This window comes from Dryobates pubescens, chromosome 14 (genome assembly GCF_014839835.1).
Source record: "Dryobates pubescens isolate bDryPub1 chromosome 14, bDryPub1.pri, whole genome shotgun sequence".
In the NCBI taxonomy this organism is placed as follows: Eukaryota; Metazoa; Chordata; class Aves; order Piciformes; family Picidae; genus Dryobates; species Dryobates pubescens.
Window position 1 is genome coordinate 13414260 of NC_071625.1, and position 20216 is coordinate 13434475.

At 43.8% G+C, this 20216-nt stretch overlaps 1 protein-coding gene across 3 annotated transcripts in view; it reads right to left on the reverse strand.

Moving 5' to 3' along the window:
* SAMD12 (sterile alpha motif domain containing 12) overlaps positions 1 to 19181 on the reverse strand; it is a 173021-nt gene extending 153840 nt beyond the window's left edge. For all 3 annotated transcript variants that reach the window (XM_054167122.1, XM_054167123.1, XM_054167121.1), the window contains exons 1-2: positions 19037 to 19181; positions 2987 to 3165 (exon numbers count right to left, since the gene is read on the reverse strand). In XM_054167122.1, the coding sequence (XP_054023097.1) occupies positions 2987 to 3165; positions 19037 to 19049 (192 nt within the window). In that variant the 5' untranslated portion in view covers positions 19050 to 19181. The remainder of the gene's footprint in view (positions 1 to 2986; positions 3166 to 19036) is intronic.
* Between the last annotated feature and the right edge of the window lie 1035 nt (positions 19182 to 20216).

Consider the following 20216-nt stretch of genomic DNA (forward strand, 5'->3'; position numbering starts at 1 on the left):
ACTACAGCAGGAACACACTTGGATTGTGAATAGACATTTGTTCTCCAATGATAATATGGCTTACAGGACCCCAGAGGTTAGAGACGCTTCTTACTTTCCTGGCTCACAACTGTAAATTCTGAACCAAGCAGCTACATTCTGCACTACAGGTAGGGATACTCCAGCACTTCATTCACCTCAGCAAAACCCCAGAGTGATAAATAAAACACCAGCCTCAGCTGCTTGAAACGTGCAGGGTCACCCAGCACTCTTAATTTGTATTATATATATATATTGTCAGAGTCTCCCTGGATTATGCACATCAATTGAGACATGAATAATCTTGGCCTTTCCTGGACTTGCTTACATTTGTAACAAAGTTGTTCCTTAGGGAACCAGCTGAGGGAGACTAAGATCACTGTTCCATTTGCCTTTAAAATTCTACCTTAGTCTATAAAAAAAAAATTAAGAGTCTGCACACAGCAAAACCAACTGCATGCATCCCAAGTACAGAAACAAACACTTGTGCTCCATGATTTACAGTACAGGAGCTGCATAAAAAGGAACTTAAAATCTGTAGCCCATGACCTTTCTGCAAGTCCATAGCTGAGGACTGAAAAAGAAGGACTCACTATGCTAGAATGAAGATTTTGTTTGTTTCTTTGCACAGCAAAACCTCAAAGCATCCAGTGCTGGAATTGGTCCCAATGAAGACAAATTAGAAAGCTAAAAGCAGGTAAGATGGTCTACAAGGCATCTCAAGTTGCATTCAATCTAAGTCTGACTGCTGCGAGTATGAGGCATGTGTGAACATTATTTAATGAACCCATAGGATTGCAAAGAAGCTTTTTCAAAACCACCTGAGCAATGAGAACACATAAAACAAATTGAACTGCCCCTGAAGTTTTATTTACAGTATTTTCCTCTATTCCTGTTCATTTTTCCACTTTCCAGATATGACTGCATGGATAAAATTTCATAATGACAACTTAATGCAACTCCTTCAGCCATCCAAGTTACAAAACCAACTCTATATTCACACTTCAGAGTACATAGCAATATAATTTTTGCATTTTAAGGGAAAGACATGCCACCTTGGGTTACAACACAGGAATCCAGATGAAAAACAACTAAGTTAATACAAGGCATAAAGAAATCAAAGTTACTAAGAAGGCAGCAACACATTCAGGAAAAAAAAGTCCACTTCATTAGTGTGATATTATTATGCCAATCTTATTCCATCCAGCAAGATGTTTAATTTTATTTGGTGATTTGTTTTGTTTTTACATCTGAAATATGCCCAACTTTCTGAAAAAAGCTGCTGAAATCAGATGTAGGAAACCAACTGGTTGATTTCACTAGTTTAAGAACACTATTGCTCCCCCTCTTCCCCTGCCATCTCCAGCAGGCACAGCGTTGGAAACCATCTTCTATTTATCACTCCAACAAGTACAGCTCAAATACATTAAATCATCGATATATTTCATCCTGATTTTCCACTAGGATTAGGATTTTTTAAGAGCAAAAGCAGGCTTGATCTTCCTGTGTTCCATGTCAATTATACATAAGCCCATTTTCAACTGGAAGTCCCACTGCATCTTTCAGCTGCTTCACATTGAAGCTTGTAAGGATATCCTCCAAGCTTAAGATACCTCTTCAGCTTTCAATACAGGGCAGGTTTTCATCTGGTGATGTTGAAACACAGGCAGAGTTAGCTTGTCTTTCTCTGTCAAAAGCTGGGTAAACGTGCTCTCAGCTGAGCTTTTTCTTAAATCCCATCCAAAATTTGGTGGCCTTGTTACCAAATGGAAAATTGAAAACCATAAGCACAAAGCTGTTCAAGGATTTGGGCTAAATCAGCAATGTGCGTGACAGCTGGCCAGAAAAATGACTGCAAGAATCCAGACTTAAAACAGAATCAAATGAGTCTAAATTGGACTAATTTAGAACTAGATTTTTTTTTTTAAGATCAGATAAAAATCAGAATGAAGAATTCATACCAAGCCTTTATTACCCAGGCTACTGCTCAAAACATTGAATGCTATTTCAAAAGTGGAACCCAGCACAACTGTATGCATATTATTTCTTAGGTTTATTGTACTCATGACACTAGGAAATACTCTTACTTGTTCAGCTACTGAATTAATTGTTACTGCTTTTTTTGGACCTTAAAAAAAAAAGGGACTGATTTTATTTGCTCCATTAATTCCCAAAGTGTCAGATTCAGTAAAAACTCTGCAGAAATTACCTCTAAGACCTTGAGTTCAGGACTTTAAAGAAGAGATAGTCTTGATAAGGCTTTTAAAGATTTTTTCCTTTTTTTTTTTTTACATTTTCTTATTTTTCAATTCTAGTTAAAAACAAACCAATATGACAAATTACTGTCCTATAACCAAAGTGTCTGGAGCACACACACTCACCTACATTTGGGAGTCATGTCTGCTGCACACAAACAGGAAACAGCAGCATATGACTGAGAACAGACACTTCATTTCTCTTTAGGAATTCACCTCTGAAGTGTGTTTATTCACTGACATACCAGACACAGAAGAACTGACCTAGTATTTTACCTACAATTAGCTAGCAGTTCAATAAAAACTCAGTTATCCATACAAAAATCCATATACCCATGACCGTAGACCCTTTCTCTTCCTTCACCTGCTCCAAGGAAAAATAAACAAGCAAACAAAAACTACTCAAGAAAAACATTTATTCCCATTCTGGTTGTTACCAAAGTCATGTGAAAAACGAAGTCTCCATAGTGCCTGAAAAAGATTCCATTATTTCAATTATACTAATTTAGAGAAACATAAAATAGTGCAATGTCCAACATGTATGGGGGCTAAAGCTCCAAGGTAATACCCAGCTCCTGTAATACCCACTTCCTCCCTATTACTTTTGCATCTTAGGTCTTTAACAGGATGATAGATGTTTTTTAAGTAGTAGCCAGGATTCAGGAAGCCTGTGTTCTTTAAGACAAAATAACTATGAACCCATTTCTACCTACCTTAGATATTTCTTGCTCCACTTGTTGCCTCTTGGGTGTCTCTTTTGACTCAGGCCCTTTTGGAGTACCAGTAGTCTTAACAGAAGGCGATTCAACTCCTTCCCCTTCAAGTTGCAGATTAATACCTTCTGTAGGGACAGGGTGATCAATACCACTTGGATTCAGGTTGCAATGGATAGCTGGGGAAAAAAATACAGGGATGAAAATACTGCTTAGGAAAGAAGTCAATGTTACAAACATTGGTCAAAGTACTAGGAAACATTACATGGTAACCAGAGCCATGTCCGATCACTGCAAAAGAGCTCTCTGTGCTTTGACAGAGATTCAGGGCAAGGTATTAGAGAAAGAAAATTAGAGGCCATGAAACACTCTATAAAGCTATTCAGTGTTGAACTCTGGATTCACTACACATCCAAGACCCTTAGCTTACAGGTTTTACTGGGGTAGGACAGAATATCCTATGCATTCAGTGTTCAGCCATACCTTTTTCTCCTTTCTAGGCAAGCAAGTTCTTTTTTTCTATTACATTTTCAATTACTACAACATTCTAGGTCCTAAACAATGTGAGCTAAGTAAGCTGTGCACAGCAAGTCAGTAAGTCAGTCTCTGCACAGAGTAATGACTTACCCAGCTGATTATCTCTCCTTCAGCACTTTCTACCACTGCCAATTACCACCTACACTACCCTAATAAGCAGGAGGGATGCACTCTCTAGGAGCATATAATGAGGTGTGGACTAATGGCAGCAGAATAAGGAAAGCAGCTAGAGGGAAAAATAAAACAGATGCAAACCATACTGGAGAAATGCCCATTTAGAACTATGGTAGTAGTTTAATCTGTTTCTGTTCTAAATTTCACAGTTCCAGCACTCACATAGGGAGTAGACTTAACAACCTTCTTGGCACGTGTAGAAAATGTTAAATGTGTGGATCCTGATACAACCTCCCCTTGCTGTGACTATCTGACCTCATTCATGTTTATAAATACACAAAGGGTGAGTGCCAAGAGGATGGAGCCAGGCTCTGCTTGGTGATGCCCAATGACAGGACAAGGGGCAATGGTGGAAGCTGTGGCATAGGAGGTTCATGGAAACACAAGAAACAATTTTTTTTACTATGAGTGTGACAGAACACTGGAACAGGCTGCCCAGGGTGGGTTGTGGAGTCTCCCTCTCTGGAGATCCTGCCTGGATGCATTCCTGTGTGACCTGGTATGGGTGATCCTGCTCTGGCAGGGGGGTTGGACTGGATGATCTTTCAAGGTTCCTTCATTCTGTGATCTATCTCCTCTAGATCATATTTACCTACCAGAAAGAAACAACTAATTACTAAAGACTTCTTTCTTTATCCTCCAGACAAATTTTTTTCACAGCCCAATGAGGATGGAAACTGTCCTATTAGTTGCCAAACTAGTTCTCCCTTTCATAAAAATTGGGGTATATCCTAACTAACTTGTAAAAGTCCTCCCAGCACATCCTGCTGCAGCAAGTGATGGAACATATCAGCACTTGATATGGAATACAGCCCATAAAGATCCTTCCAACTGTTTTCTTCAAAGGTCTTTCCTAGCTGAATGGAAAGACTCCTAAATATACCTTTGAAACACTAACACACCTGAGCAGCATCCAGGAACAGGCAGGTTTTGGCTGTCAGCTCCCTTCCAGTGCTCAAAAGAAGTCACAAACCACGGTGATATTTGACACTACTCAGAAGAAAACTGCCAGCATCCAGCTTCCTGTTGACTGCAACTCCTCCCTTCCCAGTCCCCCCAAACAGTATAGATAACGGAGAAGGGTTGCAGGCAATGGTCAAGGAAAGCCGTCTGGGTTACAGCACTGATTTGTCACTCATTACAGGAAGCAAATGATCCAGATTTCTGACAACATAGGAGCATAAGCATCACCTGGATGGCTTAAAAAAAAACAACAAAACATGGCAAGATGGTGCTTGACTCTTAGCCCATCACACTGTTTCAGCCATGCTTTGTGCTCCTTCAAGATAGAAGATAGGCTGCTAGTGATTACACACATGGCCATTACTTTTTTATTGAAAAGAGGTGACTGGTTAAAAGTAACACAGGCTGCTTCAGGAAAGACTTTTCCACAGATGCTGGTTTTGGGGGGAGGGACACAACATTCTACTTTTTCCTAGAGATTGAAGAAGGAAAGACTTCATCTCTATCCTTCTCCCTCAACATGATACTGGCTTACCATATACTTGCACTTAATCTGTCCCTTAAGGAAGACGCACCAGAACAAAAGCTTTGGCATGGGGAGAAAGCGGATTGAAGGGTGGGATGAGAAAAGAGGAGAGGTGAGGGTAATTATCTCAGTCATTTGGCAAAGCTAATCTCTCTTTGTCATGAGCCGTTTCTGCATAGACAGCTCTTGCTATCCTCCAATTCTCAGCTGCACAGAGGGTAAGAAGAGAATATTTGCTTGCATGTGTCTGTTATTTCCTGTTACCACACAGAAATATAGACATCCATCTCTGTGGCAGGGACAGGTGGAGCTCTTGCCTCCTTCTAAATGTCAATATAAACCATCACTGCTACTTTTCAAGTTTTGTTAGAAACACAGAAACAATTCAACCTTTGGTCAATAACAACATTCTCGTCTTAAATCAGCACCTTACATCATTTTAGCTAGAGAAGGCCAGCCCATAATTCTATGCAAAACTAAAGGGTTAGGGGCCTGAGAGCACCCAGAGTTACTGTCCTGTAGAACTGAGTCTAAGCACCTCTTATGAGAGAATCACAAATCACCAACTCTACCACAATACAACTGCTGTGACCTTCTTAGCTGACTCCTCTTAAATCTCTTTTAATGGTATTCGTCTGGAAAAGACTCTAGCTACAGACAAAGCTTCTTGCTAAAATACCTGTCCAGACTCTTATTTCTCATTACCCTGGAATTAGCTAACACCAGCTCACTCCACCCTCTGAATTCACAACATTTTCCCACATTGCTACTTTCTCAGCACCTCTTCACTCTACCAAATTAAATCCACCTCATCTTCAAAGATTTTATAAGTCCATCCAGACACCAATCTCTACCTCCAAATCAGCTGACAGTGTCAGCCTAATACCACTAAGTATCAGCAGTATCATTAGATTTTGAAATGGAATTTCTTCCCATGTTGTTCAAAACAAGTTCCATATTCATATAATATCCAATACAACTCTTCCTTCAGTTTCAGAGCACTTACATTCTCCTTTCCCTGCTCAAAACCCCACCTAGAAGCTAATTAATTCCATGTCTCTCTTCATGCTCAACAATTATCGCTTAACTTGGACCGAAAGCCCTCTGTGGTGGGAATTTGTTTTGTTTTGTTGAGGAAAGGTGGATGTCCTGTACAGCTCTGACTGCAGAGCCACAAGCACATGAGGAACGGTGCTGATAGGTACAATAACAGAGTCCCAGATTGTATTTCTGAAACAAACTATTACTTAAAACAAAGGTATGTAAGTGCTCTTGTACTCAATAATAGAAATGAATCTACAGGGGGAAAAAACACAATACTTTTCCAGAACTTTAAAGACTGCTGAGATCTGCCGAGTTATGACAGTCAAAAAGCCTGCAAGAAAATAGTAACTGGATCATCCATGATGGAAAAATGACTACACTGGTGCTAAAAAACCCTAGGGACAGGATAAAATTGATGGAATACACAGTGTATTCTTTTTCCACACGCTAGAACACAAACCCAAATGCTTTCCATGTAACACAGAGCAAGAGAATTTGTTGCCCTGAAGAAGCTGACACATCTGTGCCCACACAGATCCCTCACAGCATGCATATGCAGCCCAAGAGGAGAGCTTGCAGGGCAACGTGAATGCTCCGCTCCCCTCACTGCTGCCTTCCCTACATGCCTGCCTCCTGCATGGCAAGCGGCCAAAGGCAGCCTGTCTGAGCACGCTTCAAGGTACAGAAAAGTCACCAAGAGCCATAATAAGCTACTGGCATCTGGGGGCAAGCCTTGCCTTTTACTAGAGGGTACTCTGTGGATCCTGTCTTGAGAAAAGCCTGAAGGCACTCTTCAAAACACAGCCTCGATATATCCAAAGTTTTGCACGGGCAGATGGAAAGTCTTTGCCTATCCATCTGCAGGCTCAAGGCTACATTTGATCTGCAGATCAAATCTATGATCAGTCACTGGCTTTGTGCACTCTACTGCCTACCATGTCAAACATTTCATAACTACTTGCTTCAGTGGGAATACTGTTGGCTGCTTAAAATTTTAAGCAGATCAATTAAGACTACATTAAAGCATATTTGGCAAGTACCTGAGTTACATTCAATAACAATTGCTCTATTCTGAAAAGCAATTGAGTAAAAATAGCATCTTCTTACTCATGTGCCCTGTTCTATGTGCATCACAGTCATATGCTAGCTTTTGCTATTCAGAGACAAAAAAGCAGACATGGGAGATACCCATCCAACCCCTAACAATCCTTAGAAAACTTTAATTTGTCAAACACTGGCAAACCTGCACTCCATTTGATGTATTCAGCTAAGAGGCAAGTCACAATCCATCTTCTACTCCCACCATTAAAATGCCACATTGTTGAAAAAGACAGAAGTTAGCCCATACAGCTGCAACATTAACCAACACAGGCTGTGACTTTATGAAAAGGATCAGGTACTTCCAGGAAAGGAGATCCTACAAGACATATGGACAGCAGCTCTCACTAGAGCTGTTCCTTCCATCTCCACCCAATTCTTTGTCAGCAGCAAATCAAATTTTAGCCACATCAAATTTTGCATTCAGCACTTTTAGACAAACTTCTGTGATGCATTTCAATACCAAGTAGTGTGGTAGTAGTCAAACATCCTTCTTGGGGCTTTTTCCTTGACATCATTCACAACCCATGTAAACTGGGTTGATCAGATCAGAGCCAACCACTTTGAGAACATTTCAGACTGAGCTGACTGCTCACACTGACCAAAGGAGAAGGAAGGATCCATACTGCAAAGCCCTTCCCTTGTTTCCAGAAGTTTGTAAATTACTCTGGATATCCCTAGAAAGCATGAGATTATTTAAAAGGTATCTGACCTGAGCAGTTAGTACCACTGCTAAAACAGTAAAAACCAAGATGCTAAACACACAATAATAGATAACATGAATTTATCAGAAACTTCCTCTAAGAATGAAGTCCCAAAATATTTAGTTGAAGTAATTTAGGTGCCTAGCACGCTGCTTCTGTTGTCCTGCACCAAAAGGAGCATTAAGCAAATACAACAGGCTGTGCCAAAAGCCAGGCCAGCACTGAGCTGCAGGGTGCTCTGCAAACTCCTGCTACTCGTGAGCCAACCCATAGGTTTGAGTTCAAAGCCCAGACAGACATAACTGCACACAGCTACACCTTCAGGGCCCCCCAGAGAGTCGATTACCTTTCTAGCCTCTCTCACCATGACTTTTAACCACCTACTGCATTAATCACTTTAACAAACAATAAATTTCTTACAACATGCAAATGCTACAACGAAGAGCTTGCTCAAGAATGGGATACACCCTCCAGCTGGGAAGCATCTTAAAGGACAAGAAATGAGACAGCTCTGCAGCAAAGCAGTGGACACTGAAGCAGGTCAAGATGGGCAGGGATGGCCAAACCAAAGGGAAAAAAAGTGTAGGATGAGAATAGATAGAAGGTAATAAACTCTTCAGAGGAGAGATGTTCATTTTAGTTTTTAGGGGTTTGCCATTTTTACCCCTTTAGAATTATCATCAGCAAGATAAAATTTAACATAACTGCACTCATGATGCAACAATCCCTGAGCATCTCTAGCTGGGCCACTGGGTATTCATCCACAGTACCAAGCCAATTACTACCATGAGCTATTTGCTCTGTTCAGAAACAATGGAAAAGTAGTCAAAATTAAAGCCAAAGACAAGCACAGAAACAGAAGAAAAAAAAGAAAACAACAAACATAATACAATCTACTACACTCCACATACACCTCTCACACACAAGCTCAGCTGTAAGAGGTAGCTAATGGTAGTGAGCAATTTCATCTGGAATCAAACTAAACTCACATCCTGGCTGAAGGCCACAAAAATCTTGAGTGCAGAGAGAAGAGTAAAACTCCTTAGTTGTCCACAGAACAAAACACTAAGCCTAGAATAAGAAATCCTCTTCTTGTATGGGTTGAGCTTTAATACTCTCATCCCACCAGGATACATACATACTTAATTTTATTCAGCTGAGGAAATTTACTTCAGCATTTTGATAATTTTCTCACTAGAAACTACTTATTATATGTGTGGTAATCCCCATTTGCTATCTCTTAGCTCACAGATGTTAGCAAACTCTGTAAATACAAAGGACAATTTCTGTTACACCTTCTCTTCAGGAGACAGATTGTGTACTACCACTATGCTAGACAGACCTTGGAGCCCCAGCAATAAAAGTTCTGTCTTTGTAACAGCACAATGGGATTTCATGATAAAAAGCAGGCACAATGACTGGACAGACAAATAATTTCTGAACCATTTCCTCATTCCATGATAATAAATGTTCAGCTGGTACAAGCAGCTCTTGAATTCACACTACCAATAGAGGTGCTCATTGAAAAATGGATCAAGTCTACCACAAATCCTGTACAGGTGCAGAGGAAGGAGAGAATACTGGCAAAGAAGAGGACTAGTGAGCAATGTGACTAGCTCAGAGCAAAATGGATCTTAGCAAACAAAGCAATAAAGGTCTGTAAGTAAGACGCTGTAGGAAGAGGTTATAACAACAAGATGCATCACATGCATAGAGGAACATAATTTGAGCAAAGGATTACAGTAAAAAAGGTAACTGGTGATTTGCTTTGCAAACTAATTTCATTTTCTGTTAAGAAGGAGGCTTGAGCAAGCATCTACAGAGCTGAAAGATGAAGCACTTCCAAGTCAGTGAGTTGCACAGAGTTGCAAAGGGGGTGATACAGGAGATAAGTGGAGGGGGTGGGAAATAAATTTTAAAAAATAAATCAGTGGTGGCTAGAGGAAGAGACCTAAAACAATGCTCTCGCTGAAGCAGAAGTATCCACCGTGCATCGCAACTGTCAGTTGTCAGCTGACTTAGGCAAACTCCAGATCAGGTACCCCTGCTGCCTCTGAGAATTTCACAGTGCATAGGGAGAGGAAGTAGATAGAAAAGATAAAGAACACATCTGGATAAGAAACAAGTCTTCATTAGTTCCACTGTTCCTGGAAGAAACTTGTCTTGCAGGCGCTGCTTTGATGAGCTAGTCACGCTCTGCCACAGATTACATTTCTAAGAATGCCTGATCTCCAGTCCTTAGAGCACTACTCTTCAATTCTATCATCAGCCAGCACTACCTCAGAAACCTCTTCTAAACACTACTGAGCCTATCTGGCATAGAAAGAGCAGCTCAGACATGCAGGTTGTCTTTATTACAGCATTAGAGGTGCGCTGTCACAGGTATGCATCACAGACCTCTGCCTTTGCCCTACTCATGAAAGCTGGTGTCTGCTGAACACGTGGCACAGAAATGGCTGCAATTCAGCTGTGGAGCCAGGCTTTTCTTTTTGTCCCTGAATGATGCACAGTCACTGAAATGTAAAGGAAAATGCTATTTATTCATTCTCACTAGCATAATTAGTTCTGTTTTCAGTCCCAGCCTTCTCTCAACAGCTTAAGAGTTACCTCCTTTTTCTATTGTTCAAGGCTACCCCTTTCCTTGTACATTTAACTGAAGAGCCTGGAAATGCCTTCTTTCATTCCCCCAGTAAAATTCTTCACCTCCTACTGCTTACTCATACCACTGTATCCTACCCACTCTGGCACCCCAAATAAGTTGTATAGTGACAAACTATTAGCCAAGAGCATGCAATTATTTTGCTAGAGGAAAATCCAGGAGAAAGCTTCTATTTACACACATTACAATTCTTTCTTTATGTTTCTGAACCAGCGTTATTAAAAGTCTCTTTCTTGCTTTTACTAGGTTATTTGCACAGAAGAGAATCAACACTGAGCCTGAACTAAAATCCCCTTGGGGAGGGGGGAAGAACAAGAACAAAAGCACCAAAAAAACCCACCCAAAACCAAAACAAAAAACCCCACACACCCCCCACAAAAACAGGGCAAAGGAGAACAAATGAGTGGGGAAATGGAGAGAAGTAATGACCTGAATGTTTGGCTGAAGAGCATGAGGCAACAAGGTTTCACCTTATGTAGAGACTAATAGGACTGCACTAAATACAGGCCACCGTCCACATCAAATTTCTTCCTCATGCCCTTTTCCTGTTCAGTCACATATTCCCTGCATGCATATGAGATCTTATAATTGAATGCTGAGTTCACTTCAGCCCAAGATCAGTCTCCCTGCCCACATGCTTGCTTCCTCCAGGAGTAGCATGTATTAGGGTGAATTCTTGCTAATCCAAATAATGAACCTGCTCTTTAATGCCAAGTTTAGCTCATGCTGCACAGAGAGGGCACAGTTATTGATGGCAGCTCCCTCATCATTCTCTTTGTAATCTTTCTGCCACAGAATGATTTTGGCAAGAAAAAGAGAACCCTATAAAAAGATGAGGGAAAGTACAGCCTACCCAAAGTAGAAGTACTAACAGTGAGACCTCTAGATCTAATCTGCTACAGGCTCTCCTGAAGGTCTCTCAGACCAGAAGACTTCATGTAAGAAAGTCAATACAGCAGTTTCCAACCCTACCTGCTGTGAGGAACTGGTATTTTCCAGGAGCATATTTCTACAGCTGCAGCCTAATGTGGGGCCACTCCTTCCCCACAATCCTACTGACCTGGCATAGCAGACAGCTTCTCTTACAAGAGCTGATAGTGTTCAGTACACTTAAGAAAGATTGCTACATATCCTCTACACGACAGCCCTGTCTGGTAATGTCTTTATAGCTCAGTGCACAATTTCTTGTTCCTTCTCTATGTTTCTGGGTCATCCTGGCCAAATTCTCCCCTCAGTTACTTGGCCTAAATCAAGCTCTTGTGGTGCACGGATGCACACAAGATGAGCAAGACTTTGTTACAAGAGTCATCAAGCTGGGCCAGACCAAAAGCCCAGCCCTTTATGCCACTGCCTAAGGAAATGGTGTGAAAGCAAAACATCCTTCCTTGGCAGGTAAGGAATGACACAAGGTTGAAAGCTGCACCTGGGGAACTGTTGTTATATGGAAAACTTTTTTAAAAAAGACATTTTAAGTATAGTTTCACTGTTCTGCACTCTTTCCTTTTTCTCCAAACCATTCAGTAATAACTAAGAATTCTCTCCATGGTCATCTCTTTTTCAGGCTCAAGAACCAGAATCTTTGTAGCCTGCCTCAGAGAACGCACCATGTTTCTGATCAGCCAGCTGCTTTCTCTGCATGCTTTCCAGACCTGTCCCTTCTTTGGGGTGGGGCAAGCACAACTTCAGGGATCATCCAAAATACAAGAGCAACAGAACAGGAAATGATACAGAAATGAAGTGTTCTGAGCTCTCCCTCCTACTTTCTGAAATCCTATTTGCTGTTTTGACCACCACCAACCAGACAGTTTCAGAAGATGCCAGTATTACTCAGTTTTCTAGACTTTTCTCCACCTTTGCCTTTGGTGTCATCCAGAACTACGCCCTCTACATTCTCTGCATGCTTTGAGCAAATAATTGAGGGCTGAGGTGTTCAACTGTTGATCTGCAAGGGTAGATACCTGTACGCATCCAAAGGCAATCTGCAATAGGATTGCTCAGTTCCAAACTCTTGAGTATCTCTTGGCACAGAAAGAGGTATCTTTGCCTTAGAGACCATCCAGTTTGAACAAAAAGAGAGACACTGAAGAGATGGGACAGGGCACGAGACAGTAAAGCTGTCTCAGACAGGACAGCAGAAAAAGTTGGCCCCAGAACCAGACAGTACCCCTAACAAATGCAGAAACTCAATACTCAAGGCAGTAAGCAGTAGACCTACAGCAGTTCTACTACCTCTGCCAACTGAGTCCAATGGGCAAAGCAAAAACTCTGGTGCTGTCCAGATACCTTGGTCTGCACTCACTAGCAAGGCTGCACAGGTGATGTTTTGGACAGAAACCTCTCCAGAGTTACCAGCTGAATAACCTGCACCTACCTGCAATTTTGACACCCCCTGGCTATTGTGCTTACTCTGAGCTTCTCACTGCTGCTCTCCTGCCATAACACTCATGACACAGCAGTACTGGGATGCACAAGAGATTGACTCTATGCAGGTTCCTCTGCCCTCATAAGCTGAGCTGAACAAAGCCACACAACAGCTTTGGATGTTACCCACCACACTTGGACATCTCAGGGGGGAAGAAAAAAACCAAACCAAACAAACTAACTAACCAAAACCCAAAACAATAAACAACAACAAAAAAAAAAAACTCTCAAAAAGAATTCTATTTGTACTTTCCACTTCAGTAGTATACACAAGATCTTACAACAGCACAACAGACTGTCAGTATTTTCCAGTAGTATCAGGAAATGCGTCTAATGTCTAACTCTTTGTCACTTGCCTACTTAGTAGAGAAAGAATGTGAACTTTCACAGTCCATACCTCACCATCACCTGACAAGTTTTATTCTTATGGTGGGATTTGATTGCATTGAAATAGCCAGTTTTTATTAATCAATGGTCCTCCTTGAGCTTCTGAGTCTTCCAAGTATTTTAAAGGGTATGTCCAAACACTTACAGAACTGTATCTAAATTGTCTGACCCAAAAGCACTTCTGAGTTTCCAGGTACACAACCAAGATTCCTCCAAGGGAAATGCAGCAACACACCAAGTCCATATTTTATCTTGTTTCCTGCTTAACATGAGTTAACTCTAAAAGCAGAAAAGGGAAAATGACCACATAACCTGCAATCATATCCACTCCCCACTCAGTCTGAATACACCCAAAGGAGACTTCAGCACAGTGACATTTGTTACCACAGCTTCGTCTTGGGATCTCGAATTCTCACAGTGGATACATCTCCTGCATTTCATCTCAGTCTTCCTGTACATTCAGAATAAGAACCTGCAGTTTGAAACAGCCTCCTTCTTGTTAAGGAAAGACATAATGAACTGTGACTTTTTCAAATGTAGCAACCTAGACAGGAAAGCTCTAAGCAGTGGTTCAGAACAGAGGAACACACACTGCCACCCTGATGTAGGCACACTATAGAGGGGAGATGGAAGTAGGTGGGGGGGGTGGTGTCAAGAAAGTAAGTCCCATCTTCTGAAGTTGTGCCTTTGCTGGGCAAAAAAAGAAGGCTATAGATTTAACATCCCGAACAGAAGGCTGCCACGTGAACATGAATGGGAGAAGGCCTATGATCCTGTCTGGAATCCCAAGATCACTGGTACATTTTTTGAATAAAATGGTCACTAAACATACAGAACTGGTACCATGACCAAAGACTGGAGTTCAGGTCTTACTATTCTCTGTCCTACCTGCACCACCACCACTGGTCTTTTCCATCTCTTCTGCTATGACCTCATGTGACAGTTTAAGCTGGAGAGTGAGGTGTGTAACTCACTCCTGCTGCCAAATGGCAGCTCTTTCTGAGCCACATGTCTGAGTGCCTCAGGCAGAGGAGTGGCTGAAAACTACTGAAGAAAACAAGAGCATTGATGGATGCACATGTTTCCTTCAAGTGACAGGATTTGTTACTTCTTTGCTCCACATGCAATTAAGTGTGCTGAAAATCCACCTATTAGATCACATTCCCTGAAAACTTAGCTGTGGAGACATCTAGTCTGAGCCTGGAGTGGATGCAGGAACAAGATAAAGTTAAGTAACTGAAAACCTGTCCAAAGAGTTGTACTTTGGGGCACACCCTAGAACAGCATCATAGGCACCTACGTTGAAACCTGTTCCAAAGTTGTCCTTCAGATGGTCCTGAACTCACTTTAGCTTTGCTGACAGAGTTGGCATAGCCCATCTGTATCTCAAGTCTCCAAGGAAACACATTGTAGCATTCAATAACCCTTGGAGTTGGCTTGGCACTGAAGGCTTTCCAACGGGGTACATCACATTGCTGAAATTCAGAGGATGACTTTGATAAAATTTGGTCAGAAGCTGCAAATAGCTTCAGTCTTGTGGCAGCTAACCTTGACGCCACACCCCAGAATGCTCTAACCTGCTCCAAGTCTCTATCCCCCCCTTGAGGATTACCAAGGGACATTGTCACTTTATGTCAGAAAGGTTCCATTTCTTAGGGAAAATATCCTCCCATAAGTATCTTCAGGGTCTCAGTAGCAGGAACCACAGGACAGTAGAAGCTGATATAATTTTTAAGGAAGAGACCAGCAACAGAAGTATCCATGCATTTTCCAAAGCCTACACAAAGCAGGAAAGATGGTAGACCAAACTTCATTAAACACTCATTATGAAAGAACTCCATGATATAATTATCACTTCTTTGCTCAGGAATCTCAAAGACACCATAGGTCAGAGCTGCAGGGGATCTGACAGAACTGTGTGGGATTACCTGCATGCATACATTATCTGGTGGGTGCTGTCAGCCTCTCACTTTCCTCTGCAATAAGCACTGGGGGAAGGGGAAGGAGAAATCACCATTTCTCTCTTCCCCTTTACCTCTGCTGCACAAGAGCAAAACGAAAAAAAGAGATCTTGAGAACACTGTTGCAGAGATCAAAAGCCTTTTTCTACTGGCTCTGACCTAGTTCTTTCATTCTTACTAGAGAAAAAAACATATTAAAAAACCAAACAGCAAACCCACTTAAAGGAACATTGTCAAAACTGTTAGGTCTAAAAATAGACTCACCTTGGCAGTGTTCCCATCTAGGCAGGCTCATATCAAGGAGTGCAACTTCACTTCCCCCATACACACACCAACCCTTTCATCTATCAGGGAGCTCTGGTACTACACCACCCAAAGTCCATAAAACCTCCTTTGGGACACTCAGGTATGTATTACATGCAGCTAGCAAGGAACTTTAGTCTCTTTCAAATGCCTGTTTCATATTTGCACATCCATCCCTGTCAGTTATCCCAGCAAAAAAAAAACAACAAACAACTGGGACATTTTCTTGAAGTAAGCCACTGGACTTTTGTTGCCAGAACTCTAGCACTCCATCCTAAGACATAATTAGAATAATCCAATTTGAGGAAGGTTTCAACAGTTTTTCCACCAAAAAAAAAGAGAAAAAATAATTTCTCAAAGATTCTCCACAAACTACAAGTTACAAAAAAGTTTTACTTTAGCCACACGGAGCACTTTCAAAAAGAGAAACAAGTGGTGGCTGAGGCAGACAAATGGGCGGTTTCCACAGAACAATAGCTGTGGCAGAGCTGGTAGGGCAGCGGATGCTGGCTCTAGCCAGGAACTCCCATGCTCTAGGATCTGTGGTTCCATTGTGCTCCAGGGATCTCTCCACTCCCTGATGGTTGCATCCCAGAGCCAGCCACTTGTGAGTTCACACAAGAAACCAGTTGGACCAACCGTTCAGAAGCCTTGCGGTGCTCTATAAGGAGGTCTCAACACCCAGGAACCTATCCTAGCTAAACTCCAGCTACCACAGAGACCAAACAGATAGACAGCTTCATCTTAAGGGAGGTTTTCAGAGCCTTCCTTATTTCAAAGCTTCTGGAACTGATGTATAGCAGGTTATGCTTTCAAGATCCCAAGCAGCGAACCAGCAAACTGGCTTTCCAGTGAAAACAAATAAATCAATGAATAACTAGGACAAAAAGAGAAAAAGAAGAAAAAAGGCAGCCTCTGTTACATGAATCTAAGACATTTTGAGTTCAGCAAATTGGCATTTTTCTACAAAACTATCAATTTAGAAGACTAAACAGCAACTTTAGCTCTGACTAGAGTAGGATTCACTAGAGTGGCGATTAGAGCTTCCCAAACAGAAGCTGTTACGTCACATTACCTGCCAAAGTCACAGGTCATGAACAGCACACAGCTCACACCCAGGGCTCCAACATATCAGAAAATGCATTAAGATAAAAGAATGCTTTTAAGCATTGCCACACAAAGAAACATAGTTCCAAAAGAAAATGATGGATAAGCTGATAAAAGGCCTTAAATGGCCAGGCACTACATTCATACAAAGCAGACACAGCCACATGACTGCTCATGCTGAAGCAGTAGTAGCTATCTAGCTGTGCTAGTGTGAGAGTAACAGAATTATGCAAAGGCAAGAAAGTTGAGGAAGAAAAATCCAAAATGGAAGGAAAGCGGAACATACAGACAAGAAAACCTACTCTGAGAGACCATAGCAGAGATGCATCCTAGTGGAATGAAATGGGAAGGAGTTAAAGAAAAAAATTCCCATCTCAGGAGAAGGGAAAGGCACTGCTCCCCAAAGCTTTAGCAGAGCTTTCCTTCATTAATATTTACAAAGCTTTTAGAGATTCTCAGATGGAAGGCACTGCAGCTATGACAGGAATTATTACAGACCTGAAAAGATCTAGCAAATAAACTGAAAAGGACTTCAAGTGAATAAAGGAGGCTGACATTAGAGAGCACGTTGAAACAGGGGTTGCTGCTGGCATGTGAACCATCTGGTGCATGGCAGTCCGTTTCACTGACTGACTTACCCACTACTGGGCACGCATGCCTAGTTCACATTGCTAAGTTTTTGCCACTGAGGAAGCAATGGTTTTATTCAGGGCCACTATCTTCCCTCTTTATATCATTAGTCTTCAAAACTGCCATTCAGTAAAGCAGCCTCTGCCTAAGAAATCTGTGACTCATGAAGAGGCTTACAGCTTAGAGTGGATGACTTTAGATGTACACAGACAGCTTTTGAGACGTAGTGGGTTTGTTTACCCTTGTTTCGAGTTTGCCTAGGAAGCTCATTTTCAGGGATGTTAAGCTGCCCTTTCTTCAGTAAGGCCAAGATTTTACTCGACTATCATTTGCACTGCTCACTTAGGTACTCTAAAAATGACAGCTTCAGTGTGATTTTCTGCAACAAAGCAAGTGGTTGTTGACAGAACTGTAGATCTCAGCATACCTGAGAAACAAAGCTCAAGACAGTCTCAAGATGAGCACCTCAAAAAACCCAACATACCCCAAATTAAGCATAGGAGAGGGGTCAGGGGCTTTTCAAATCCTGGACTTCTGCAACTTTCCCAAGAAAGCAGATCAGAGTCAAATCCCAGGATCCTCAATGCCTTGCTCTAAAGTGCTAAAAAAACAAATGAATTTTGGAAGCCAAGAGCAGGAATGGGGATTTGCCTTTTCTCATAAACCGAGTCCCATCTCCTCCAACTTCCCGAAAGCCCCATGAAAACGGAACACACGGCCAACATCTGACTGCCGCAGGAGCCCAGCACCTATTGGAAGACCTCTAGAATGCGCCCACCTTTCCAGCTCTTGGCAGACTCCACCTCAATTACCAGGTACTTCCTCAGGAGCTGGACACTTCAGGCACACTTCACAGCTCCCGGCCCCTCAGCCCTTGGGCTTCTACACAGGCAAGAGAGGGGCCGAACACACCCCGGCGCTCACACTCTGCGCCCATGCGGGACGACAGCCGGGGGCTGCTTGAGCTTCGTGGGCATCACAGGCTCAGGGCACTTCAGGGATCAGGGCAGCACCGAGGGATGGTGGCGCCTCGGCTCCTGCGGGAGACCTGCGGCGGGGCGCAGAAGACGCGCGGCGGGCTGCGCGAGGCCGCCGGGGCCACTTCGGAGGGAGGCGGCGCAGGTCTGCGCCCCTGCCGGGAGAGGCGGCACCTCCGGGCCCGCCGGGAAGTTGCCGGACTAAAGCCTCCGGCTGCCGCAGGCTGCGCGGGCAGTCCCCGCTGCCCTCCCCCGCAGGCCCCCACGGGCTGGCGACCCTCCCGCGGGCCGCCGCGGGCCCACGCCACGCCACCTGGCCCGGGGTCAGGCGCGGCGCCGAGGGGGGCCGGGTACCCCGCGGGCGGGGCCGGTGCAGCGGGCGAGATGAGCGGCCCCCTCCTCTGCCGCCGCCTCAGGCCCCGCGGGTGGGCGCAGCCCCCTCGCCCACCCCCACTTCCCGCCGAATCGGGCCGGCCTCGCCGCGACGCAGGTGAGTGCCCGGGGGAGGAGACAGGGGAGGGACCCCGGGGGCGGCGGGCAGGGGACGGGGAGCCCTTACCTTCCACCGCCATCCTCCCGGCCTTGCATAGTGCGCCGGCCGCCGACACGGCCCCGGCGGCGCTGCCCCGGCCGCCCCCCCGCCCGCGCGCGGGCTCGGCTCATCTGCAGCCGCGGCGATCAACCTGCAGCGCTCCCGCGGAGAAGCGGGCGGGGCCGCGCGCCCGCCCCGCGGCTCCCTGGGAAATGTAGTCCAGGCCCGCCCCGGGGGGCTGCGGCGTGCCCGGCCGCGCACCCGCGTCCCCTGCCGCCAGAGGAGGCTCCGCAGTGGTGGTGACAGCGTCCGTATTTACCTGCCGAGCGCCGAGTGCAGCGCGGGGACGGGCTCCTGCCGGTGGCGTCGTCTGCGCTGTGGGGGGCTGGAGCGATGGTGACCACCACGAGGTGTGGGAAGAAGGGGCTGCGCAGGGACCCTGCCAACTGAAGACGTCACTTCACAGGTGCGCTGGGGTATTTATGTCGTGACATTTCGGTAACCGCGACTTCCAACCTAACAGCTCCAGGCGGTTGAGGTGTCAGCCCATTCCATCCCAGTCCCATCTTGCTGCCCTCCCTGATGCAGGCAGAAGGGAGGAAAGAGGCACACAGTCAGCATTGGGAACCTCCTGTCAGCACCTCAGCCTGGAGTGAGACCCTCAGCCTTTCTTTGTTCATTATCTTTATCCTGTCCAATTCTGACAGGTCATCCAACACATTTGGGCAGTGAAATTGTGAAGCCCTGATGTCGGTTACCACATTCCTGATCAGGAGCCTTTACTTCAGGTATTCGCAAATCTTTCGCCAAACAACCTGGCACTCTCGAGATCTGTCCAGAAATGTTGCCTGCCTGAAAAACAGCTGTGGTTTTGTTACCTTGTCAGTTTCATTTTGAGAGATCAAAAAGGTTTTGAAGATTTTTCTCCTTCAGGAATACCCATCTTTTTGTTTTAACAAATGTTAGCCTTCACCCACCGAAGTTACATCATTACTAAAATCAAGAGGACAACAGCAGAGGGACTGAGTATGCAAGAGCAAATACAGATAGGGCGTGAAAACAGTTTCATATGTTCTTTTTTGATTGCTAGCTGTTAATAGCTGCTATTCCTGAGAGGTTATTTTTGCAAAATAACCCTCCAGGAGTTCAAATTAGAGTGCAGGAACATAGAGTGTGCAAATGAATAAGGTCTTCGTAAACCCCAGGA